General features: G+C 49.0%; 1 protein-coding gene across 1 annotated transcript in view; it reads right to left on the reverse strand.

Moving 5' to 3' along the window:
• WNK2 (WNK lysine deficient protein kinase 2) overlaps positions 1 to 18,356 on the reverse strand; it is a 79,541-nt gene extending 61,185 nt beyond the window's left edge. Inside the window, exon 1 of the mRNA XM_066326993.1 lies at positions 17,607 to 18,356. Coding sequence (XP_066183090.1) covers positions 17,607 to 18,284 — 678 coding nt within the window. The 5' untranslated portion in view covers positions 18,285 to 18,356. The remainder of the gene's footprint in view (positions 1 to 17,606) is intronic.
• Positions 18,357 to 26,152: the final 7,796 nt, after the last annotated feature.

The following is a 26,152-nucleotide window of genomic DNA, read 5'->3' on the forward strand; positions in this document are numbered from 1 at the left end:
TATGATTGCAAAGACTGGTCTCTCTGAGGTCCCTCTGATTGCATAGAATAAAAGCTTTTTCCTGCTGTGAAACAACAGCTTAATTACTAGTGAAAGAGAACCTGCAATTGGAGTAAGACTTTTTTAATCACCAGCAGCAATGGACACTCACTGTACAGAATTTAAATCCTGGGACTGTGTTTCTCCCAGGATGTGTGACAGGTGAGTACATGAAAGGGCTTCATCAGTCAACAGGTTATTGTGCAGTCTTGGGGAAAATGGTCCTTGTAGAGATAAAGGAAAGCACAGATGTCTGCAGCGTGGGCTGGAGAAAGCAGGCAGTGTATTAACCATGTATCTCCAGGACCTGCCTCGCCCTGGGAAAGAGGAAGGCTGCAGGATAGGACCTTGCAGGAAAAAAACCCTTTCTGAATATTGCAGAGGAAATGCAGGTAAGACACCACGGTAAATAGCACAAGGCATGAAAATGCCTTAAAAGCTTACATAAGAGGGCAGGGCTGTCTTTAAAGCTCACTGGCACATGAAAACCCAAGGCCACACACTCCCTGGCCATGGAGTGTACCCAGTGTGTGGCACACACTGCACTCTCAGGGCACCTGAAGTCAGGAGTAGCAGTGTGTGCTTTTCCTCACAGCTCATGCTCAGGGGTGGTTGGGGGAGGGACTGAAGAAGTGCAGAAAGCACAGTTTAAACAAAAGGGTATTTTTTGTTGTTGTTGTTTTAATCACTGTGCAATTTGGCAGCTGTTTATGCTCATGTGCACACACCATCAGTGCACACACCACTCCCTGAAGGCTGCCAGGGATTTCTGGCCCTTCATACTCCTTTTTCCAAGGAAAAGCTTTATTACAGATACTGTGCACTGCCTTCATGTTCCCTCCACATCCACACCAGGATCACAAAGGGCTCCACAGATGCTGACTTTGCCAGGTCCCAGTCCTGCAGTGAGGGATGAGCAGCAGCCCGGGCCCAGCTGGGTGCTCCCTCTGCACACAGGTCCATCCCCAGAGAGGCAGGGATGTCAGCCTGAGCCCCCCGGGAGCAGACTGCTGTGCATCCTCAGTAAATTCGCACGCCCACACCTGAGGCTAGGCTGAGCTCAGCCTGCCCACCCACCTCAGAGCCCTGCCAAGCACACAGGGAGCCCTGAGCTCCTGCACAGAATGTGCACACTCCTCAGGAGGAGATGCCCGTGGAAATCTGGGCACTGGGCAGCACTACCAGCCTGGCAGGAAATACACAGGAGCCCCGTTTCCTTCCTCCTGGTGGTAACCATACCTCCAAGCTCCCCACTGCACAAATCAGTCCCTGTCAGCAAGCCAGGCAGCACCAGATTGGACACACAACACTTTCTCTGACTAAACACCACTTGCCTCGTGTGCCAAGGAGCCATTGCACTCACAGCCAGCACTGCGCTCCAGAAGGGCACCAGTGGAAGTGATTCATGCCATTATTAAATAATACTGCTCATGCTCTACTAACAGAAGCACAAGGACCCATTTTTGGTTACGAAAACACTGTCAAGGTCCACTGGTTTAATTTTATCCTGAAATGGGAGCATATGGAAAATGGTGCCCTAGGGAATAATGCTATTCTGCTCAACAGATGTTCTTGCCAAAGGAAACATTTGGAAGGAAAGCAGGTGTGATTGATGAGATGGTTCACAACTGTAAACCTTGGCCACAACAGCAACACCACTGCCATTTCATTTTGGGCTATATCAAGAAGGAAGAAAAGCAATTTTATTAGTGTAACAGAAAGTCAGGAAGGGAGGAGGGCAAACACACTCTCATTCTGTGTCCTTATAGAAACCATACTGTGTGTTGAAATAATGCCTTAGTAAAAACAGTAATAATTGAATAATCTTACCAAAAAAGTGTAATTATTTCACAAAAAAGCCCCTGCAACATAATGATACTACAGTAACCAATTTAGAGCTGATTTACCACTACAAGAAATCAGATTAGTTCCTCTTTTGTTATTACTACTGTCTCTCTTTACCAACCTTAAGTTAATAACCAACGATTTCTTCTAGTCTATTTACTTGGTTGCTTCACTAAATATGCACTGAGCCAGGAACAGACCTACTCCCAAGAGACGAGGTATTGTGGAAAAACCTCAGTGTTTTAGCCTCAGCCAAAACCAACACACTAATACCTCGCTGCTTTTGAGATCTAAGTGCTGCATTTTCCCCCTGCTATGACCAAACCCCACCATGTGTGTGCTGTGACAGTGTTGACACCTTCAGATTGTGCTGAGCAGGAGGCAACGAGGCACTCGACAGAGCATCCTCGGGAAGATCCTGTTCCCACAAACAGCCACCTCGGCAAATGCTCCCAGGCACAGCACTTCTAGAAGGTATCAAGAGAAGGCTCCTTCATTCCGCAGGATTTTGTATCATGTTCGGTTACCCTTGCAGATTAAATCATAGAAATATTGGTTAAACATCTTTTTTCAACCCTGTCACCAAAAAAAAAAAAAAAAAAAAAGAAGAATCACCATGATTAGGTTATTTGAAAACAAGACCAGAAAGGCAGCAGGAAACATCAACATCTACTGAGAACACCCTACCCTCACTTCCACAGCTGTAAAGATACAGCTTAAACATTAAAGATATTTACAAGTTAAAGTGGGGGGTGTTTAATCTTCCTCTTTCTGAAGTTTCCACCTTGCACCGGTACAAGGTGTCGGATGAAACCTAAAGATTTTGACAATATATTCCTGATATTTGAAAAAAGAGACAAGGCAGAAGGTCTTAGAAGAAAGAGCTGCTTCTTGTGGAAGGCTCCTACGCGAGAACAACCAAGGTCAAGTACAGGACATGCCAGATAATCAATCTTGTTCATAAGCTCAGCAACCTCCATATTAAAACAATTAGAATTCTTGCCACATCACTGCTAAAGCAAAGCTGTGCTAAACCTTTACTCCTCCTCCTTGTTTAGTTTGCTCAGAGCCAGTCCTTCTATAGCCAAATTCATCCTCCAGCCTTCACAGCTCTTTTCCTTATGGTGCCTTGCCCTGCCTTTGCCTTTCTGCAGAGTAATTACAGACCTCTTGGCTTGCCAGGCTGAGCTGAGGTCCAGCCTTGCTTTAGAGGCACGGTCACCCTTTCATTTACTCACTCTGGTAGCCCTTCTTGACGTGTTGTTTCTTTTTGAAGACAACTGTCAGGGCAATCCCTGCAGCCAGACAAGTCCCTGCTGCTCTCGGGTGCTCAACTCCTCTGCAGCAGGGACAGGGACCATTTTTGTGGACTGGCTGTTATTTGCAGTTATGCACCATAAGCCTTACACAATCTCAAACCAGTTCAAGCCACTGTTCACGAAATAAATGCAAACAGAACTTGCCAACACCTCAGTTTAAAGATGAGATGACTATTCAGTTTAGGCTGGCTCCTTACCAAACCAAACCAAACGTACATTATCCATGGGCTGGTTGAAATAACAGTGCTCACAGGACTGGCCATATCAGTGTCAGTGCAAACCTTGTGACACCGAGTGTGTGACCACGGGACAGAGTAAGAGAATTGCAGCAAGTGGATCTGGAAGTCACCAGGAAATACCACCAGTCTGCTCCCTTGCTCCAAGATAGGAGCACTGATTTTCAAACTATTCCTGACAGACCTGCACACAGTTCCAGTGAGCCTGCCTCAAGAATATTTGTCAGTGCCTAACTGCTCTTAGTTAGAAAAGTCTCCTTGTTCTCTAACCTACATGCCATTAGCTTCATTTCGAGCCTCTACATGGTGGCCATGGAGACTCACTCACTCAACTCCCCCTTTAACAAGGTGTTTGGGTTGTTTCTCAGGTACTATTCTTCAGACGGACAAACCACTGTCAGCCTGAGAGCTCTGTGCTGCTGTAACCACGTGCTGGATTCTGAAGGATCAGTCCCACACCCTTCTTGAAGTGAGATGCAAGCAGTGGTTTGCATCAACAGCCTGTGGCCAGTTGTCCAAGGGAAGTGCCCCACATTTTGTACAATAAGGTTGGGGAACATCATCTGAGAGCAGAGTTCATGATTCACAACTCCCCTACTGATACATATCCCTGCTTTTGGGAAGAGCAGAACCCCAGCAGGTGTTCAACAGATTCTTAATTAAAACTAATCTGAAAAGCAGACACTGCATTAAAACACTCAGCACCAGCTGAGGCTAACGTGAGTGCTCAGACTTTGAGCCACAGGTTTAGCTGACCTGTGGGACCAGGTACACAATACAGCTCCAACCCGTTTTCTGGAAAACCTTTTGGGTCTTGGTGCACTCACTCTCCCCTAGAACCATGGGACAAGGCACTCCAGTTAGAAGGGAAATCCAGTTAGAAGGCACTGCAGCATCTGGGATATTAATCTTTCAACAGAATGGCCGGAAGAGCTCACACATCCCAATTACAAACATCCCTCCTAAAGCAACACCTCAGAGGAGGTTCTGCATCCTCCTGTCCCAGAGGCTGTGTTCACATCCAGCCCACCTGTGTGCATGTCCCCCAGCCCCACTGCCCTGTGCCCCCACCCACCACGGCAGGCCAGGGACACACCAAAAGGCTCAGAGCAGCAGCCCAAGGGCAGCACCCATCCTGCATCCCACTGAAAGGCAGAGAAAGGGCAAGGACTTGTCCAAAACTCACTGCAAAGGGAATACAAAAGGAGCTAGAGTAATTCAGCCAAAATCCTACCCAGAGGGAAGAACTCCTCCAAACCCCATCTCACATGAAGACTCCAGCCAGCTCCATCTGGGTGAAGGAACTAAGAGAGGATCCAGGCATCCCAGGAGAGAGGGGGTAAGAAGACATCCCTACTATGACTGCAGATTGCTGGCAGCTGCCGAGCTGTGAGCTTGTCCCTTTGCACAACCATCCATCCCAGTATGTCCCAATTCCTCCTTCCTCTCCTCCCTCAGTCATCCGGAGTCCCTGAGTCACCCTTCTTGCAAGCATCCATTCACTTCCCTTATCGCCCTGGAAAAACACTTGGAGTGCCATCTCAATTTTCCGCTGCACTGATGGTACTTTATTACTTACAGAAAAAACCAAACCAAACCCAAACAGCGAATCAGTGCAACATGAATTCCAGCAGTAGCCAAATCCAAGCTGACACGGGCTGGGTGTGTGTCAGGCTCCAGGCTCCAGCAGAGCCCCAAGGAGAAGGTGCCCGTGGCAAAGCAGCCGGGCAGAAAGCCCCGGCGTGTCCCACAGGGCACAGGCACTGCACGCTTCACTCATCCCGAGACCTCCATTAACCCTTTCCTGAGCTGCACTCGCCCTCTGCGGTGCCCAGAGAGAGCTGAGCATTATGCAAACATTTGGCCTCCAGCAGACCAAGCAGTGTCTGGGACAATGCCTTTGCTCTGTGTTGGTGTGGAATGCCAAACTCGCTGCTCTCCACCACTCGCTGCCCTACAATTCCCTGCAGACAACAGCTCCTGTTGTTCTCCATGCCCACATTGTGTAACTGTGCCCTGCATGCGGCCACAGCTCCCCATGGGCAGCCTTCCCTGCCTCTCCGTGTGCAGTCACAGCAGCTTGGAGAGGCAGCAACACCGGGAACTCTTCTCCTATGAATCATCCTCTTCCTCAACAGCACAGGCAAGCAACAGCCTGTGCAGGAACAACCTGTGCAGGGGAAGAAGAGGCCCTAATGCACCTGACCTGCAGCCCTGCTCTTCAAGAGGCTCTCTTAAAATTCCCTGTTTCCAAACAGCTCAAGTTATTCATGCAACGAGTTACACAGGTAACAAGCTAGGCAGCAGACAAGATGGCTGAAGGTTACACCAAGGGAGATTTAGGTTGGATATTGGGAAAAAATTCTTCAGAGGAATGGCTGCTCAGCCCTGGTACAGGCTGCCCAGGGCAGTGGTGGAGTTCCCATCCCTACAAGTATCCAAAAAAATGTGTGGATTTGGCACCTGGGGACACGGTCTGGTGGGGAACACTGGGGATGGTTGGAGAGGACAGTGTTAAGAGAACTTTTCCAACCTTACAGTGTCTGTGATTCTGTTTGCCTGTGCCAGTTACCAGGGCAGGAGGGCAGAGCCACCAGGAGCCTCATGGCCATCACCCACTGATCCATCAGGGTTTACCTCCCAGCCCCAGAATACCCCAAATCCCCACACACGTGTTGCTAAAGCAGCAGATTTCCCAGCAGGTAACCCAGTAATCCCTGCCCTCCTGCCCTGCAGACAGAGCTTGGTGCCACAGAGTGCCCGAGGCAGAAGGGGGGATGCAGAGGACACACACAGACATCTGCAGCCACCTCTGCCCAAGCTTCACCTCTGATGATAAAAAAGATATCTGAATACATTCCTCCAAAGACAGCTTCAATTCCTCTGCAACAGCTGAGAGCTACTGTCTGTCACATAAGAATCTGCTTGATTTTTTTCATATTTTTAACTTCAGACAGAAGATGTTTCATTAACTGCAGAGCATTATACGGCACAACCAAGTCTTATGATCCACCTTGCATTCATTATAATAAAAGTTTGATTTGACACATAATAGTTTATTTAAACTGTTATGTAAAATGAGGAAAAGATTTCCTCACTCAATTTAATTTGCAGGCTCCTGAGAAAGAAATTCAGGAATACGTCAACCTAAAAAATTATGCAAAACAGAGGAAGAGAATATAGACAATCTCTTACAAAAAACAGAGGTGTGCACTTAAACCCAGAACAAAACACACCTCTTAATTCAAGTAACTCAGCAGAGCTTTACTAACTTGAAATAGGACTCTGAAGAAATTATAGGAATAGGTCTGTTTGGAATAAATATTTTCTGTGGCATCACTAATTGGAATCCCTTACAATAGAGATGTCCATTGTGAAGAACAATTCTCTGGAAATGAACAGATGAAGCACAATGAGTTATCCCATAAAGCCCAGACAGCTTCTTGTTATTTACTAAAAAGTCAAAGAAAAAGACTAAGCCACATTTACAGGAAGCCACCACAGGCCCATACAGGTTAGTTTAGAGGACGTCCCACTAAAATGAGAGGAGGACATAACTAATAATTTTCTTATTGTGGCTTTTATACTTTGGCTGCTGTTCCAAGGACGGATTAAATACCACGGCTGCTTGGTTGGATATCAAATTAAAAGCTCTGTTATGACCCCTCACTCCCAATGGAGCATTTTAGTCGGTTTTTCTTTTTTAAAAAAAAATAATTAACTACACATTAGGCCCTCCAGAACATTACCCTGAGTAAAAATGATTTCAAATGAAACAGAAAAATAGGATAGGAAACAAATACATCAGCAGAGCTTTGGGCTATTTTGGCAATTGCCAAACCTCCCAGATGTGCACCCTGTGGGTAACCAAGGTCTTGCTGTGACACACCTGGAGCCCTGCAAGCCCCAAACACCAGCACCATGCACCACTGCATTAATACCTTTCACAGCAAAGTAAGATTCTGCAACCTAACAAACATGCACAGCCAATTTCTTCCAAAAATCTCGTGGGGTCAGCCTGGAATAGGATTCAGTATTTCCAGCTTTCAGCTCTGCAGGTGATAAAGGTAAAGACCAGTCCCAATCCACAGCCTCAGAAAGGAACCAGGAAATGCAGGGTGAAAAATAAACACCCTTACCTACTGAACTTTAGAAGGAAAAAACTGAACAACTCCAGGATAGTTTCTTTTTTGTGCTTAATTCCCATTACCTTTCCTTGAGTGGGAGAAATTCAAGTGAGAGTCAGGGAGCTTTCTCCCTGGAGACTGAGACAAGGCTGGCTGAAGAGATTTTTCTCATCACACCCCTTTCTTACCAGAGATGGGACAAAACCACATTAATTCCCCCTGTAATAACAGGCAGATGAAAACAGGTAATTAGGAGAGCAGTGCAGGGGCTGGCCCCCAGCAGGCACTCCCAGCTGCTGGGGACAGACAGCACAGGCCACACCAGCCCTTCCCACTCCCCCTTAACCAGAAATCCAGAAATTTTCTCCTTACCCTTTGCACTCTTTCAATTAACCTGGTTATAGAAATAATCTGTGGGATCTCTCTGCTGCAGCGTGAAGAACTAGAGCAGTGGGCAGCCTCCCCGGGGATGCAGCAGCAGCACAATGTGCTGAGCCTTTCCCCTGGACAAAGGCTTGATTTTCATCAAGCTCTAGATGAGAGAGTTCTCAGAGACCACTCAGTTTGTGTCAGCTCTCTCAAAACAAACAGAATTTACTGCAAATAGCATAATTTTTCCAGAATAATGGGGTTTTTTAGTCTAGACGCCTAAAATTCAGGTAGAATACTTTAAAATACTGTGTGTGACATCAGTAAACTGGGATCCCTTTTTAATAGAGATACCCATTTGATATCCCTATTTTAGTCTACAAGATTTAAATACACTAAATACTCCAGCTCTTGCAGAGATTTTTAATCTACAAGATAAAAAAATGTACAGGTTGGAGCTCTAAGATGTTCTAAGTAGCTGCAGTTAAATTCCAGATCTCTCAGAAAAGGATGCCCAGAGGGATTCAGCAAAGGACTTTTTGCAGCAGGAGACTGGATTAGTCTTGCCATGAGAGTCAGCTGATTTTCACAAAAGTCAATGGTTTCAATATCACAACAGTGATAATAATAATAACAAAACATCAAGATCTAGACATTGATTACCATCCCATACAACAGCCCAGACATCTTCAAGATGGGAAAAAAACTTGTGAGTCACGAAGTGATTCACTTAAAATATTTTAAAGCTTTGTTTTCAGGAGGTTTCAAAATTAGAACTGTCATGAAAAATTTATTGACTGCAACGAAACAGAAGTTTTATCACAGCCTTTGTTGAAGCTGCAATTCCATTTTAAACCCCAAATTTCTTAACTTTCCAGCACCTTAGAGCATGGCAGTGAACAATCAGCATGGTCTCACACACGGCACTCAAGGGAGAGCTGATTTATCAGCTGCAGATTAAAGACACTTCCACGTGTTTGGAAAAGCCTTTGGTAGAAATACCTGACCAGTCCACCTAAATGACTCCAGGCACTTTTTAAAGAAAGCACTTGAGAACACACAAACTAAAGAAAATTTACTATTTTTTTTAACCACTTAACCTACCAGAAGCACATTACCTATTCCACTAGGAACTGCAAATAATTTTCAAACCCCATGTTTCAAAACACCTTTTAACAAAAATAATACTCATTGCCATAATCTCATTTACTAAGTCTTACATTGAGGCAGACACTGACAAATTTAGATTCTTGGTTATACTCCATTGTCCAAACACTTTATTAAGGTAACTACTGCACAAGTGTGGGGCCTTTTAAAGCAATGCTCACACATCCCAGGGACAAGCCTTAAGCCAAGCCCAAGGAAACAAATGGCAAACACTTGCCATGAGTCTGCAAGAAAACAGCAACTCAACAGGGAGACCAAACAAACTAAACCAAGTCAAACCACTCCACAGCCACCTCTTCAGGGATTTCCCCTCCACTTCCAGCGTTGCTCCCAGATTCACCCCACATCAGCTATTGAACAAGGTGTAACACTAAAAAATTAATCCAGACAGCAGCTACAGAGTTCCAAGGACTCCACTGCCAGAGGATTTCATTAGTTACTGCTGTCAGAAATCCATTAGGAAATATATCCTATACATCTTCCAAGGCACAAAGGTCACAGTTCATAAAACATTACATTGTTCTCTCTTTTCCCACACAAAAATTAGCTTTGTGGAAATGTTTTAATGACTTTTTCCTTTCTCTAGCAGAAATCATAAATTACAATTTCAACTCTAAAACTCAAGAGATATTGCAAACAGGATAAAGCATATAAAAATGCACAATATATAAGCTTTATGGAAGCTTGTTTTTTAAAAAGGCACTTGCAGGAGCAGAACTGCAATACCAAAGCATCAACAAGGCTGGCAGGAAGACAACAACAGTCAGTCACTGCTACGAATAAGAAACAATTATTGCACAAGAGGTTATAAATTGCCTTTGCATCTCATCTCACAAGATGCCACCTAATTTTCCTTTGTTTCTCTGCAAACTCTGTTTCCCATCCTGACTCCATCAGGATGTTCAGGGACACCACACGCTGCTCCAGCTGTCACTGACTGATGGACCCAAGGCTGCACAAAGCAGTTACTTGGAGAAAGAACTGCTGTTTCTAATAGTTTTGTAGCTTTATTGGTTAAAAACTTGTCATGTTGGATTCATCCAAGTGAACAGATACACATTTTAATCACACACTTTTTAAGCACTAACTGTTTCTCATGGTAAGGGATGTCAGCCTCTCACCAGAGCCTTCCCTGTGAGCAGCCCCTGGGGGGATGTTGTGTTCCCACTGCACGGCAGGAGGATGGGCTCTGGCACTCTGCTCACCAGTGGGAACACAAAGTCCAGTAGTCAAGTCCTAAACATAAAAGTCATCATTTATTCCAGCAAGTCAAAAAGACATTTCACTTCCCTCTCCCAACCACAGTTATTTGCTACAAGTTTCTTCCTTCAGTGCTTTGAAAAGCAGGCTTAATCCTGCTGCTCAGAGAGGGATTCAGAGCCGTCTGTAGCCCAGAGGAAGCTGCAGCGTGCTCCACAGCAGTGTCTGCTGTCACGTGGGAATCCAGCCACTCGGCTTAATTTAACATGAGACTGTAAAAATAAGGCATCGAATTGAGCCGGGTCCAAATGCACTGTGCTGAAGGCACTGGGGCTGTGAGAGCCAGCGCTCAGCTGCCAGCACACCGAGGGCTGAGCCTTTGCTCAAGGTGAGGCGCCTGCCGGAGCTCCAGCCTACATCCCAGGCAGCCGCAGGCTCGGGATGCGCTCCCACGTGTGAGCACAGCCGGGACCCAGAGAGCGACTCCAGCCCCTGCTCAGAGTGCACACCCATCCCACCGGGACACAGCTGCCCGTGGCACCCCCTCTGCTCCCACAGGACACCGGGAAGAGGCACTGCCCCTCTCCCTCCACCACGGCCAAACTTCGACTGAAGAATCACACCAAGAGGGGAGACTCAGCCCCAGCTCTCCCCATGAGTGCAAGGCTCATTGGAGCCTTTACCAAAAACACCCTTGAACCACAACCCGGGCAGCTAAGGAAAGAGCGAGGAGCACAGCTCCTGCAATTTCACTCTCTCTTTCAAGATTCTGCCATTCTTAGCCACGTAAGTTTTGTCATCAATGCGATAAAAGCAAGTTCATTTCATTAGCGTAACACTTGCTTTATTATCCACAACAACTCTCCAAACACACACTGATACAAAAGAGAAACAACACAAGTTAAATGCACACAACCATGCCTGTTTTCCTTGATTAATCACAAAAGTCTGGAACAAAACAAACCCATTTTGATACTATCTGGCTCTTGTAGAACCGATTCCAGCGTTTCAGCACCGCTGCTCAGGCCTGCAGCAATGAGCTACATGCTCTGGAAATTCTGTGATCCCCCACTTTCCCCAGGGTTCTGTTTGAACAGCACGATTGATTCTGCTCGGTGAAACACCACAGCTGCACCAGCCCCTGCCAGCACAATGGGACACCTGAAATGCTCCTCTAGCTGCAACAATCCAGCATCAGGAAAGGACACGTGAAAAAGCTGCTTATTGTATAAAAATCTGGAATAAACACTGCAGTTTTAATCCTTTGAGCACGCGCTGGTGAAAGAAAGGAACATCCATTTCGGAAGCAGACAGAGGCAGTGCCTGGTTTATGCTGCTTCTGTAAAATCAATACTCAGTTCTCAATACATGAGGTGACCAACTGTCATCTGTTCCTTTTAATAAATCCTTATTTTAGAGAATATAGAACAAGTTTTATTATTCAGCTAAAGGAAAAAAATCTTCCTCCATCTGTTTAGTCTGACTGGGTTTTAGGCAGTTTAAGCATGTGAGATGCACTGACACTGCCTTTGGACTAACCCTGTTAATTCAGGAATACAGAACATCACATTACCAGGCTCAGTTCTGAACCACACTTTGTCAAGGCTCGTGCTTTCCTAAAAAGTTAATGGAATAATGGAAAATACCTGACAGGCCCCCCAAACCACAAATAAACAAAAAAAATCCCCAAACAAACAAAGTAGCCATCATCCATATACGTTTACATTCAAATTCTCAGAATTATGATGAAACAAAAGGCCTTTAAAGTAGAGAGAAATGGATTATATCAGGACTTCCAGAATCTGAAAAAGATTAATAGCTCTAGCAACCAGCTACTCTACAGCTTCACCCTCCACAAAAGCATTACAAAAGAGGTAACAAAAAATGCTCATTTCCTTTTAGGTTTTCGGTTTTTAGAAAAATATTAATCAAAGCCATAAGTTTACTTATCTGACCCGATTCCTTTGGAGGAAAATGGGGTTTTAATCAGAGATACGGAAAATTGCTTGTGGTTTGAAGATCAGTCCATTCCAGAGCAAGTCATACATACAAGGGGCTCTATTTTGTGGTTTATGTAGAAACTGGGTTTAGAAGGATGTACAAGTGCCCTTGTGGAGGTGCAGAGCCCAGGCAGAAGCAGCTGCAGCCAGGCAGTGCTGGAGAAGGCAGCTGTGACCCCTCCTGCAGGGCAGCAGGATCAGGGAGCTCTTCCCTCCTCTCAGAGCTACACAAGAATACCAAGGTACTGGACTGAAGGTTGTTTCCACTGGACTTCCCAACAGCACAAGGAAAATCCTCTGCTGCCCTTCTTGGCCAGCCTGGGTTTCAGGCACACCAGGGACAGCAGCCACGCTGTCCACCGGGGCCACTGCAGGGAAAAGATGTATTTCCAAACAACTTCAGATATCAGAACTTAAGCATGAAGCAAACCAGTTCTGCTTTCACATGACCCTTCTGGGTATTCTCCGGCTGCAATCGGCAAGCCCCTCCTGTTGCAGCACAACGAAGACATCGCTTCCAGCAGGAGTGCCAAGTGTCACACATCCCGTGTGACACACCTTTGGCTGCCCTTGCCTTGTACCTACGGCCTGTCCAGGCACCACGCATCAGCACTCAGCTCATATTTATGTCTTCTGGCAGCAGAGCCAGCCCAGAGCTAAATGCACACCCAGGTGAGTGTCCCGCTGCTGGCCGTCAGCGGCCACATCGCGGCAAACTAAAAACCAAACTTCTCAGCAGGGAACTCGCATGAATAACTGCAGCAAGCTCCTGAGGCAGCAGAGGTTTATTGATACCTCCCTCCTCAACAATGCTCTCACACCCAACCTCAGTAGGGCTTCCACCTCCAGGAGACACTCAATCCTCCGCAGCATCTCAGACTATCAAAACTCATCCACTGCAGTAGCCAGCGCCTTTTGGCACACCATTACCACGGCCTCTGAACTCCCAAACCTCTGTTACACTCTAACCACAAAACAATACACCAGCGTGAGCCTCACTCATGTCACTGGGTATCAGCTGCAAGGATCACCACGGTGACAGCTAGCAACATCAGCTTTTTCCACCCCCATCAGCTGTGGCTATGAGATGACCAAAGGGACCAGAAATATCCTTTACACCGAGCTCTGACTTGAAGCCATTTCTTCTTACGGCAGCTGGACCCACACATTTAGCATGAAGAGTTTCAGCAGAATTAAAAGAGCACACAACCAACCTTGAGGCACAATGTGCTCAAAAGCAAAAGAAAGGAGTCTTGTGTGATTCACCAGCAGAATGTGAAGCCTGACCCAGCTCTATTTCATTTACTGAATTTGAGAAGCAGTCTATTAATAGTTCACTACCATATCCCTGCCCTGCTTCTCCATGCCAGGGCAACAGCTCTGCTAACAAACAGTGATACAGGCACACACTTCCACACTGACACCGTAAAGCAATTGTTTCAATCTAAACAGAACTCACATCTGCAAGAATTAACTGGAAACAGACAAAATTGGTCTTGAAGTTCATTTACTGTGAGCATACAGCAATACCAGACTCAAGCTCTCAGGTACAGTCTCTGTCTCCTTTCTTCTCACAGATTTTCTAAATTATTCTGTTCATTTACACTACAAAGTCTATTTGGCCAATAAATTACCAGCACAGATAGTGACCTGCTACTATTTCGACATCAGATGAATGCTGCCAGCCAGCAAGGACACTAACAAAAGCCTAACTACCACACCAGTGGAAATCCCAGAGTTACTACCCTTTTCAGGAAAAAAAACCCTGGAATCTTGACACAGGGGCATAAGACTGTGATGATCGCCAGGCATCTCACACCTTCCTGCAACAGCAGGATAAGACAGCCCAACCTTCCCCCATTTCTCAACAAAAAAACATTAAAATTAAACACAACAGCAGTATTCACAGTCCAAGCAAGAACCATAAAGTACAATGAGGCCTCTGCATTTCACGGCACCAGGTCTGACTCTTTGCAGAGTCCCAATATATTCCCAAAGGGAAACATGATGGGCATTTTGAAACCATTCACCTAACTAAAAGGAATATTTGGCTTGCAGGCAGGGGAGTGGCAAAGTCTGTATTCCTTATTCATGACCCAACATTTTACTTAGGAGTGCACCGCTGCAATAGTGCTACGCCAAAGCCTCACCACACAGCGATTGTAGGGCATCAATTAATATTAATTATAGCTGCTGAAAACCTTGGAATGCAAACCCTTCCAAAACTGCAAGGGCACACTAATCCTGCTCTGGCACTTCAGCTTCACGAAGGAACAATAGCCTTATTTTCTAGCTAGAATTGAACTACAGCTTTCACCTCTTCAGACAGGTCTAAAGCCCAAATCATTTGGTTAGCGCTTGGATCGCCCTCATCAGAGCGATGACTTCAGCTCTGAACCCTAAAGCCACCTTTTCAATGAAATAAAGCCACCGAACAAGAATGGCTCGGGAGGCTTTGTACAGACGGACAAAGACAGACACACAGGCAACAGCACAAGTGGGCTGAAAACCGCTGAGCCAGGACAGGATTAATGCCTGCATGGAACCCCAGCGCTGCCCGCTTTAACCTCCCCGCTCCAGCTGGAACAGGCACAAGTGCATCTCCAGGAGAAAAAAACTACAGGTTGCAGCAATTTTTCCCCAGAAAGGCTCTGGGCTGTGTTCTGATGGTGTGAGGCTGCAGAGGAAGGCATTTTGTCTCCAACAGCACAGTGACGTGATGGCTTCCACTCAGTCTCCTGCTACCTATAGGGAACTTCAAATTTGTGCAGAGAAAGACAAATCGGGGCAGATCTAACAGGCACAGCTCACCCAAAAAAAAAAAAAAAAAAAAAAAAAAAAAAAAAAAAAAGAGCCATGAATAAAGTAAAGTGATTTACTTGACAGCATCCTCTGAATGTTTTCCCAAAAATTCCCCAGCTGAACTGAGAGAGTATTCTACCAAGTCAAAAAGCTGGAGACAACACAGCCATTCACACCTTCTCCCATTGCCTCCTCCAAGCAAATCCAGCCCCGAGGCAGAGGCTTTAATCCCCGGTCGTTAAAGGCTTTTGTCATTCAATGAGGCTTTCCCAATCCAGACCGAAGTACTGCCTTCCAAAGTCACATACCATCTCACATTACCCCCGGCACCACTCAAAACTGCACACAGAGTTTAAGGAGACCCAGCAGCCCCTGCCTCCTTCTAGGGATTCACATCAATTTCTCAAAAGCAGCCGAACAATAGAGTTTTCTCTCCTCGATTAGAGGCCTAAAGCAAATCCTGTATTAAATTGAAAAAAAACTAGCAGCAAGACCTGATTCGGGCTGAAGCACATACAGTGAAAACCAATGGGAATTTGAGCGAAGATTTCTTCACACGCAGTCAGTTCATGAATTCCTAAACAAGTGTAACTAAGGATAAGAAGGCCATTCACCAGGTAAGAAAGCTTCCACACTGCAGTGTTCCCTTCCCAGCCTCTTCCTTGGGCGTGCAGGAGCCAGACTTTGCAGCATTTCCAAGCACTGTTCACCAACACACTCGGCAGGCTTTGGTCGTTAAAGCTGCTCTATTACAGAAATATGTGGAAAACGCATCTGTGTCAATCCCCTGCTAGAGCACTCCGAGAAAAGCGGACATCCTGCTGAATTCTGGGTTTGTGCAGTGGCTCTGCAGTGAAGGGGCTGGCCTGGGCCGACAGGAGCAGCATCAGCCTCTTCCAACCTGCCTCCAGCAGCATCCCAGCCACCATCCCGTGCGGATTTCAGGCTGCTGAAGTAGAAGCCTTACACACCCCGGATTCGGTTCCCAGCAAAGCCACACAAAGCCCAGGCCTGCTGTCCCCAGGCCTCCCTCCAGCAGCTCTCTTTGAAATCCCCTTACCAATCCCCCAGACCGCCCTTTGCCCACAAACCCTCCAGGGCCCCGGGCTGGAGCACGGCGGGTTCAGCCTCTCACCACCAGCCCAGCACACCTTGCCTGGCTGCTGTGCCTCCCATTCTGCATCCCCGTCTGATAAAAGCCAGGGAATGCACGACTGGGAAGACCGAGAAGTGTTCCCCATAATTCTTATTAAGGGAGCAGTGCTGCAGTGAATTATGATTATGTTGTGTAATGAAATCATCAGAGAATAAAGACGTCGCTGCACATCCATCCCCAGCTATCCCAGGCAGCCAGGAGTAATTTACAAACAGATTGGGCCAACATTAAAATGTAGACAAACAACCAGGAGCTCAGACTTACAATAACACATTATTTCCATGTCGGTTTCAAAGACTCTTGTAGGCCATAAAGCTCGGCCACTCAGTGGAAGTTTAAACATCCCAAATTATAATGAAGAGTTACCCTCGTTTCACTTAAGTTACAGAGTAACTCAGGCTGAAAATAAAACAGTATTAAGTCTGTATCAGGTTTTTCTCTTACATAGGTCTCATTCCAGTGGATGCCAACAAAAGTGAGGTAACAGCCACTGTAAGCTTCACCACAAGGGAAAAAAAAAAAAAAAAAAAAAAAAAAAAAAAAAAAAAAAAAAAAAAAAAAACCATGTACTACTGTGATTTTTACCGAAGGCTACAAAACCCATCAAGAACAGGGTAGCGGCAAAAGACAGCATCTAAACCGTCGTTCTCATTACTGCATTCTGAAGATCTAGAACTTGAACGTCAAAATCTACCGTTTCAAAGGTATTTAGACAGACAGGTCTTTGACCTAACCAAAGCACTGCACCCATAAAGCCTAAAAAATAAAAAAAATAAATTAAAAAAAAAGGCAAGCAGAGGGGCATATTGGGAGGTTTGATTCTCCAGGATAGCGAAAATTTCATGGCAGAGGAAAGGTCGGGAGGGAGCAGCTGTGCTCAGCCTTTACGAAGCCGTAAGACAAAAGGAAATTTTCCTCCCGCAAACGCGGTCAAATCACCGACCGCCGGTGTCATTTTAAGCGGGAGCCGCCGGCCCGAGCGGGGCCGGGGCCGGGCCGAGCATCCCGGCTGCGCTCCGCCCGCGGGAGCCACGCGTGACCTTCGCTGCGCCAGGCGGGTCCTGCGCGGCCCCGGCGCCGCCGGCCCGAGCGGGTTAAGCGTGGGAGGAGTGTACATAAGGTGGTGGATCCGGAGCCAATGGGCATATTGCGCTATAGTTAGACACTGGATCCTAAGCGATGGTGACCATAAAGGCTGCTCAGCGCCGAGCTCTGGATGACACCGGCACGCTGCCTACAGTTCCCGTCTTATAAGGCAGGGGAAAAAAAAAATAAAAGAAAAAAAAAAAAGGGAGGGGGAAAAAAAAAAAAAAAAAAAAAGGCTCAGGAGGATGAGCCGGGCTTACCTGCAGTTCACACCACGCGACTTCCACCCACGTCTCCGTGTCCAGACCCTTGTAGACCGTTTTGAAGGATCCCCGCCCGAGTTCAATATCAAACTTTAGGAACCTGCCATCCGGCGAGGTGGCAACCGCTTTCATGTCAGCCTCCTCCTCGGGCTCCTCTTTCTTAGCCTTGCCCTGGTCCTTGGCAGCATCCTGCGCCTCTCTCCGCTCCGCATCCTTGCCCGGCTCTTTCTGCTCCTCGGCGCCCGCGGCGCTGCCCGCGGCCGGCGCTGTCCGCGGCTCCCCGGAGCACTCGGCCTCCCGGGCCGCCGCCTCCTGCCCCGCCTTGGCCCGCTCCGCGATTATCCTCCTGGTTTTGGGGAGCAGGATGATTCTCCGCTGGTGCTCCGCCTCGGGCAGGTCGAAGGCGGGCTCCTCCTGGTCCGAGTCCACCACGCTCCTCCGCAGGAAGCGCTGATGGACCAGCTTGGGGTCCCTGGAGCCGGGCCCGCGGGGCGGCGGGGCGGGGGCCGCGGCAGCGTCCGTGTCCGCGCCGCTCCCGCCGCCGGGCCCGTCCATGTTCACGCCGCCGTCCGCAGCCGGGGCAGCGCCGGGCTCGGCGGCCGCCGGAACCCCGCCGCGGCCGCCGCCTCCGCCGCCCCGCCGAGGCGCCGCTCTGGCATCGCCCCCAGTTTCCATCCGGGCCGAGGGCTCAGCGCCCGCCGCCGCCCCGGCCCGGGGGAGTCACCGCGAGCCGCGCCCGCGCCGCCACCTGCGCGGGGCAGAGCGCAGCCCTGAGGCGCCGCCACGGCCCGGCCCGGCCCCCGGGCACCTCCCCCGGCCCCGGGGCTCCGACCGGCCCCCGCCCCCGGGCCGGGCCGCGGCCGCTCCGACCGGGCTCCCCCCACCCCGCCCCCGGTGCCCGGCAGGGGCGCGGCCGAGAGCGCCGGGCGACCGGTGCGGCCCCTCACCTGCGGCGGGCCCGCGCACAAAGGCGCGGCGGGGCCGTTACTTACGTGCGGAGCCGGGGGCCGCCGCGCTCAGCGCCATGCGCGGGGGAGGCGGGCGGCGGAGGAGGGGCGGCTCCGCCGAGCGTGCGCTCGCCCGGGTGCGCGGCGGGGCCGGGGGAGCCGGTGCCGGTGCGGGGCTCCGCGGCTCGGCTCGGCCCGCCCCTGCGCCGCAGCCCGCCCCCGCCGCAGCGCCGGCCCGACCGCGCCTCCCGCTCCGCGCCCCGCGGCTCCGCGCCCCTGCCCGCGGGCACCCTGCGGCAGCCCCGCCGCGCCCCCGCCGCAGCCGCAGCCCCCGCCCGCCGCCGCCGCCGCTCGTCAATGGCAGCGCTCCCGGGCGGCGCCCATTTAAGGCACCGGCGCTCGGCGGCCGCCAATGAGGCTGCGGAGGGTGGGCGGCCGCCCCTCGTCCCCGGCCCCCGGTGCCGCCGCCCCGCCCGGCCCCGCCGCAGACAATGGGAGGGTCCCCGCTCCGCGCCCGGCAGCGGCCGCCCCTCGGCAGGTGCCCGCAGGGCCCGAGAGCATCCCCGGAGAGCATCCCCGGAGAGCGTCCCCCGGGAGCGTCCTCCCGGAGCGTCCTCCCGGAGCATCCTCCCGACAGGCATCGCCCGAGTGAATCCTGTCCAGAGCATCCCCCAGAGCCTTCCCCCCGCAGCATCCCCCGCAGTGAGCGGCCCCGAGCAGGCAGACATGTCCCCCCGGAGCTCTCCCCGAGCGCTCGGCTCCCGCGCAGCTCCTGTGCGGGCCGCGGCTCCTGCCCGCCTCTGGGTGCGGGAGGTGGCTGTGCCCAGCGGCCGATTATCGAGGCTGCAGGCAAAGGGAAGGTGACCCGAAGGGAACTGGATGCTCTTTGCACTCGGCGTCTTTCAGCATTCCTCAAATGCAGAATAGGACCAGGGACCCACTCAGGTGTGGCCACGGCAAACAGCACAGAGCCCACCCGTGTACAGCACGGCAGGTCACAACACATGGCAAGCCTCACGACCTTGGGTTATCTTTTGGGTTTTTTTTTTCTTTATTCCAGGCAGTTCAATAATCACTCTATGGATTTTAACCCCATCATTCACTGTGTCAAACACTTGGAATTAGCCTAGACAGAGGGAAACTTGGATCTCCACACCCATCTGTGCTTCGAAGAACCCACCTGGAGCACTGCATCCAGTTCTGGGGGCCTCAGCACAAGGACATGGACCTGCTGGAGCTGGTCCAGACGATTCCACAAAAATAATCGGAGGGCTGGAGCCCCTCTGCCCTGGAGCCAGGCTGGGAGAGCTGGGGGTGCTCTCCCGGAGAGGACAAGGCTCCAGGGAGAGCTCAGAGCCCTGCCAGGGCCTGAAGGGGCTCCAGGAGAGCTGCAGAGGGACTGGGGACAAGGGCTGGAGGGACAGGACACAGGGAATGGCTTCCCACTGCCAGAGGGCAGGATTAAACGGGATGTGGGACAGGAGTTCTTGACTGTGAGAGTGGGGAGGTCCTGGAAGACGTTTCCAAGAGCAGCTGTGGCTGCCCCATTCCTGGAAATGTCAAGGGCCAGGTTGGACAGGGCTTGGAGCATCCTGGGATAGTGGAAGGTGTCGCTGCTCCTGGCAGGGTTAGGAATGAGATGGGACTTAAGATTCTTTCCAACCCAAACTTCTGTAATTCCCCCCTTAGGTGAGGTCAGAGACGTGGGACAGTGGCTTTGCCAAAGGCTCTGCCCTGTGACAGCTGTGACATTTCTGCTCTGTAAATTCAATAAAGGACTCTGGTCGCCACTACTGCCAAGCTGCTTTCTCAAGTATTAGGTCCATACAAACATACCATATGTTTTCGTAATTAAAATTTAAGTAAATAAAGGAAAACAAAAAGAGGTTTACCAAGTGATTATTCCCTGAGATTTCTGAGGGAAAGGAAGCTGACTGTCAGGCTACCATAATTAGTTCTTCTTTTAATTAATTTTTAGTTAAGAACAAATTTTTAAAAACCTCTTTAAAATAAGAAACCAGGTAGTTATTGTCAATAGAATTGCTGGTTTTATTTTTACAAATCACACTTCTCTAATAATTCAGCCTCATGGATGCATTTGATCTTGCAGTGGTTTGCTTTTCGAAGTATTCAAATACCAGTGATATTTCTGGGACTTGCAATTGTGGCATGAAACACAGATTTGTGTGCTGTACAGAAACCCCAATTCCCGGGCATTAGTCCTGTATGCTGGGCTCTGCACCTGTCTGCAGATGGAGATTTGGTACACAGAGAGCAGCCTGCAGTTACCAGGAGAAAAGCAAGGAAGGTGAAGGGCTCTGACACCTTCTCCTACTTATTACATAAATTGTCCTAGAACTCTCTTTCCCAGCAACAGAAATTCCCACCACCACGTAAAAAAAGGGTAAGATTCAGGCTAATGAGAGGGCTAAATGTAGCTGCCAGCATTTCACTCTGCAGGTGGACAGGAGAAAATGGGGAATATTCTAGGGCTGACCAAATACCAATCCCAAAACCCACAATCAAGAAATATATGGGGGGAAAAAAGAAGAGACCGGATTTCCCTGTCTGCCAGGCCTTGTCAGAGGAAAGAGGTGACCTGCAGACCCTCGGGTGTAGGGAGCGTCACACCCCTGCCTCAGGAGGACACAGGAGCACTGCCAGGCTGCACCAGTGTCCCCTGGCCCCTTCCCAGGGCTCCACAGATGGAACAAGACCTGTTCTCACAGCTGAGGTTTTGTGCTGTCCAGTGCCAGAAGGAGCCCAGGGCTCTTCCTGTGTCCATTTGTCTACTGAAAACTCAGCAATAATTTGCATGTCACAAACTTAATCATGATCCAATATCAGGCGCCCTGAGTCTGTTACATGGATGATTTTCAATATTACTGAAATGGAAAGAAAAATCTTCTTCCCATGTCTGCTGTTCCACATTTTCCATGCTGCCCTCTGCCTGCTCCAGGTCCCCAGGCGAGTGAACTGGGCGGAGTGTGACAGCATGGAGCTGGGCCAGGTGTGACAGCACAGGGCTGGGCAGAGTGTGACAGCACAGGGCTGGGCACAGGTGTGACAGCACAGGGCTGGGCACAGGTGTGACAGCACGGAGCTGGGACAGGTGTGACAGCACAGGGCTGGGCACAGGTGTGACAGCACAGGGCACGCCCCACTCGGGCAGTGCCACACCTGCAGAGTGGCCCGGCACAGTGTGGGCAGCTCTGGGACTCCCCCAGTGTGATCCAGCACTCCATGGCAGGAAACAATGGCCCCTCCCAGCAGAGAGGTGCTGCCCAGCAGACAGAGAACGTTTCCTCAGCCATCAGGAGCTGTCATTCCAGGCCTTCCCCAGAGTCGATGACCACAGTGGACACACAGCTGGGAAGGGATCCAGTGCCCGGTTCTCCCATGCCCTGTGCTCAAGCAGTCCCACGCTCATGTCTGAGGGGTGAGGAATGCTCAGCAGGCCCATGGAATGAAACCCAAAATGCGCTGACACACTCTGTGTTTCTGCCATCTACCCAAAGCCCTCAGCCATGGAACAGTCACCTCCAAGCTACCTTTCCATAAGGGAGAACTGTCCCTCAGGGGACATCTCACTGGAACAGGCTGAACAGAGAGCCTGTGGAGCCTCCCTCACTGGGGATGCTCCAGAACTGCCTGTGGACACAATCCTGTGCTCCAGAATGACTCTGCTTGAGCAGGAGCACCAGGTGACCCACTGCGGTCCCCTCCAACCTTCCCCATGCTGTGATGAGCTATTTTATGGGGTTGCCTCTACTTTCCTCAGTTTACCCAAGACAGAAGCTTGTTATTGGTTCTCCTGCTGTCCTGTGTCAGCCTGTGCAAGCCAGCAGACACACAGACACAAGGATGTTAGTTTACCCACACAGCATACTTCATCAGTGTGCTTTATTACCAAAGGGCATGGAAAAAGATGAACAGTTGCACTTTTCCTGATTGTTGGGTCATCAACCATGAGCAGAGCAAGCTGGAAGCAGCTTCACCCTCGAGAGCTGACTGGTATGCAGGTGGCATTGGAAATTACAGCACGTTTCAATTAACAGGCAGTGAAGGTGCTACCTCAGACTGTGACCTTAATCAAGCCTTTGACTTGGAGAACTGCTCTTTGCAGGAATGACAGCCAAGATGCTCCTCCCCTGGGTGAAGTTCTCTCTCCAGGCACAGCGCTGAGTGAGGCACACATCGCTCCAGAGCACAGATGGGCATTTCCACTTGACAAGCAGATTAGCACAAGTCTGTCTTTGACTCCCCTCACTTCTGGCAGGAACAGTCAGTCACTCACTGACACAGAGCAGGACAGCTTGTCCTAGTTAATAGCTAGTGTAAGCTTTAAAGGGGAGAAAAAGAACCATTTTCACTTAATAACAGCCCTTATTTTCTTTCGTGTTTGTCAGTTTGGAGTAAGAAAGTTCAGCCCAGTCCAATCAGCTTGACTTTCAGGTTCTCAGATACTGAGCAATTTTTTTGTTTGTTTGTTTAAAATAAATGCTTGCAGGAGACCATGGAAACCTCTGTACTGGTCTGCAGTTTTCTATTAACTTCGGGTTTTTATATAATTTATAACGGGATTGAAATCGGGTCAAACACCTATTGAGAGCCTCATTCAGTTGCACCCAGGGTATGTTCTTACACCTGCACATGTGCTATGGGCCCTAATGTAGTGTTATGTAGTAATTGTTTTTTCTTAGAAAGAACAATAATTATGATTTTTAAGCCCAGTTTCACAATATATTCTCCTTTAGGTCATCTTTGTTCTGTCCAGCCTTGCCCTTGGGCACTGCCAGGGATCCAGGGGCAGCCACAGCTGCTCTGGGCACCATGAGGGAGGGCCTGCCCATCTTTATAGTAAAGAACTCCTTCCTAAGTATCAGTAGATCTCAAGTTAATGGTAGAACTTGATGTTAAAGGTCTTTTCCGACCTTAATGACTCTGATTCTATGACTCTAAGTCATGGAGTTAATACAAACTAATCACAAAAGGTGCAAAAAAGCATCTCTGTATGTCAGAATGATGGATGCTGTTGGCAAACTCACCTTGCAGGTCAGGGAGGCAGGCAGGGGTGGGAAGGTGTGTGCCACCCTCCTCAGGAGGGGCTGGCCTCCATTTATCTTTGTTTGCCCCACAGTGTGACACTGGTACAGCACATCACTCTAACATGCACGACAAGTTCAGACTGAAAAAATGCTCCATGTTTTTAATTCCTACAGATTTTAATAGGCATAACAGTATGCCACCACATTACCTCTCAGGTTCCTTAAATAAACAAGCTTAATGGTGCTGCACAGAAGTTAATGGGCAGTATCTTCATTGCTGTATGGATTTATGAGGTGTGATTGCTGCTCCCCAGCCCAGGAGCCAGCTGTGCCCAGGGAATTGTGTTCAGGCCTCCCTGAAGGGCAGCTTAGTCAGCAGAAACACAGTTATTTTACAATTCCATGATTTACATCGAGCATCGTCTCTCCACATCACTTCATGAAAGTGAGGTTTATTTTTCAGACAGGCAGCCTGTCACCTTTCCCACTCCAAATCTGACCAGTGATGAATAGTTGTTTTAAAATTACTGCATAATTCCAAAGTTTGTTTTTAATTATTTATCTGCTTTTCTTTGCCAGAAAAACAATGGCTCTCAGCCTGCCACAAACCCAAATGAATGACCCAATTAATTTCCCGATGCTCCTGCGTGGCCACAGGGGTTGCAGGAGTTCAAAGAGCAGACTGGGTTTTTTGAAAACCTCTTTCACCTCTTGTGCTGTTTCCTGCTATGATCCCTCAGGTACTTTCATAATGAAAACAAAACAGATGGAAAGAGCGATGCAAGAATCAGATCACAACAAGGAACAGAGCAAAACAGACCAAATCAAGGAGTCGAATGTGACACTTAATAGCACAGTTAGGACTTTCCAAAACGTTAATATTTAAGTTGAGCTAGTGAATAGCCTTTACTTTTTATTTTTAGCATGAAGCTGTATTTTATCAAAGAGCCCATCTAACACATTATGTTGCAAAATAGGCAGATTTAAGGCATAATGGCAGTGCCATTATTCTTTCTAACATAAAAGATGGGGCATAAGTTCTTCTAACTTCAATGAGAACATCTGCTGATCTCATCTCCATGCAACGCTGCTCTGCTCGTTATTCTGAGCTCTTTGATCCCGGCTTTTCCATGCACTGGAAGTGGTGAGAGCACAAAACTTCAGCACAAAACCTCAGCACAAAACCCTCCCTCCATGCAAAGTGCATTTAGCAATGGGCTCCTGCCACAGGGACGGCTTGGAGCGGGCTGTGAGGATGGCCACGTCCCTCACTGCTTCTGGGGACTCTCAACGCACTGTGGGGAGCACTCAGGAGTCACAGGTACCTCCACTATGGCATTAACCTCAAGTTAAAACAATATTTACAAAGATTAACCATTAAGTAATGCAGAAACTGTGTCACACATGGATGGCAACGAAAGACCTGAGGAGTCAACGCCTGTGCTCCAAACAGCCTTCATCCTCCACCCTCCTCATGAGAACCTCCTGTGTAGTACACTGACACTTCGTTTTTAGCCTTCATCCTCCCCTCTCCTCATGGGAAACCTCCTGTGTAGTACACTGACACTTGGTTTTTAAGGGCTTTTAAGAAAGCAGCAAACACCATTGTCTTCCCGAGGGGAGTCCACCTGGATACAGCTCCAAGCCTGTTTAGGGGTCACAGCAAGGACAAGGAACCTTTTGGAGTCTCAAGGTGACTGAGATACACGACACCTGAGACACATGAGCAGGCAGTGCTGGGGAGCAGGCAGCACAATTGGGATGAAGAGATCCCTCCGTGGACTCAGAGCTGGGACAGGGAGTGTGGGCTACACAGGGGAGCTGGCCCTGTGTCAGCTCCTGCACTCGTATGCAGGTGCTTACTGTAATCTTGCTTTTCTCTCAGCGGGTCTCCTGCAAACACCTGGAAAAGTCAGAACCAGTCAGGTTGAGAAAGGCCTCCAAGGCTTTAACACAGCACCGCCTTGTTCACCAGCAACCCCAAGTGCCGCATCGACACATCAGTTAAGTCCCTCCAGGGATGGGGACCCTACCATCACCCTGGGCAGCTGTGCCAGAGCTGGACAAGTCTTTCAGTGAAGGAATTTTCCCCATTACTCAATCTAAACCTCCCTCAGGGCAACTTGAGGCTGTTTCATTTTGTCCTGTCCCTTGTTACATGGGAGAGAAGAAACCCCCACCAGGCTACACCTTCCTGTCAGGGAGGTGCTGAGAGCGAAACGGCCTCCCCATGAGCCTCATTTTCTCCAGGCTAACTCAATGTATTGATCATCCTTTTGGGCAGAATTACACGTGGGGCTTTTTTCCTTGCAATAAGAATTGGTGGAGAGCCGCTGGCGCATGTGTGTTGCAGTCACAGCCAGCTCTGAATTCCTTGTAGAGGTCCTAATAGAATTTTGCTCTCACTCTTATGCCTTGTAGAATAATACTCCAGAAGAACGTTGATATATTACCAGTGTTCAGTATTTGATGAATATGCATGGCACATTGCTGTGTCAAAATTTCCCTCTCATCTGTCAGTCCAACACAACAAAAAAGAAAGTGAGAA

The sequence above is a fragment of the Sylvia atricapilla genome, chromosome 11 (genome assembly GCF_009819655.1).
Source record: "Sylvia atricapilla isolate bSylAtr1 chromosome 11, bSylAtr1.pri, whole genome shotgun sequence".
Taxonomy (NCBI): Eukaryota; Metazoa; Chordata; class Aves; order Passeriformes; family Sylviidae; genus Sylvia; species Sylvia atricapilla.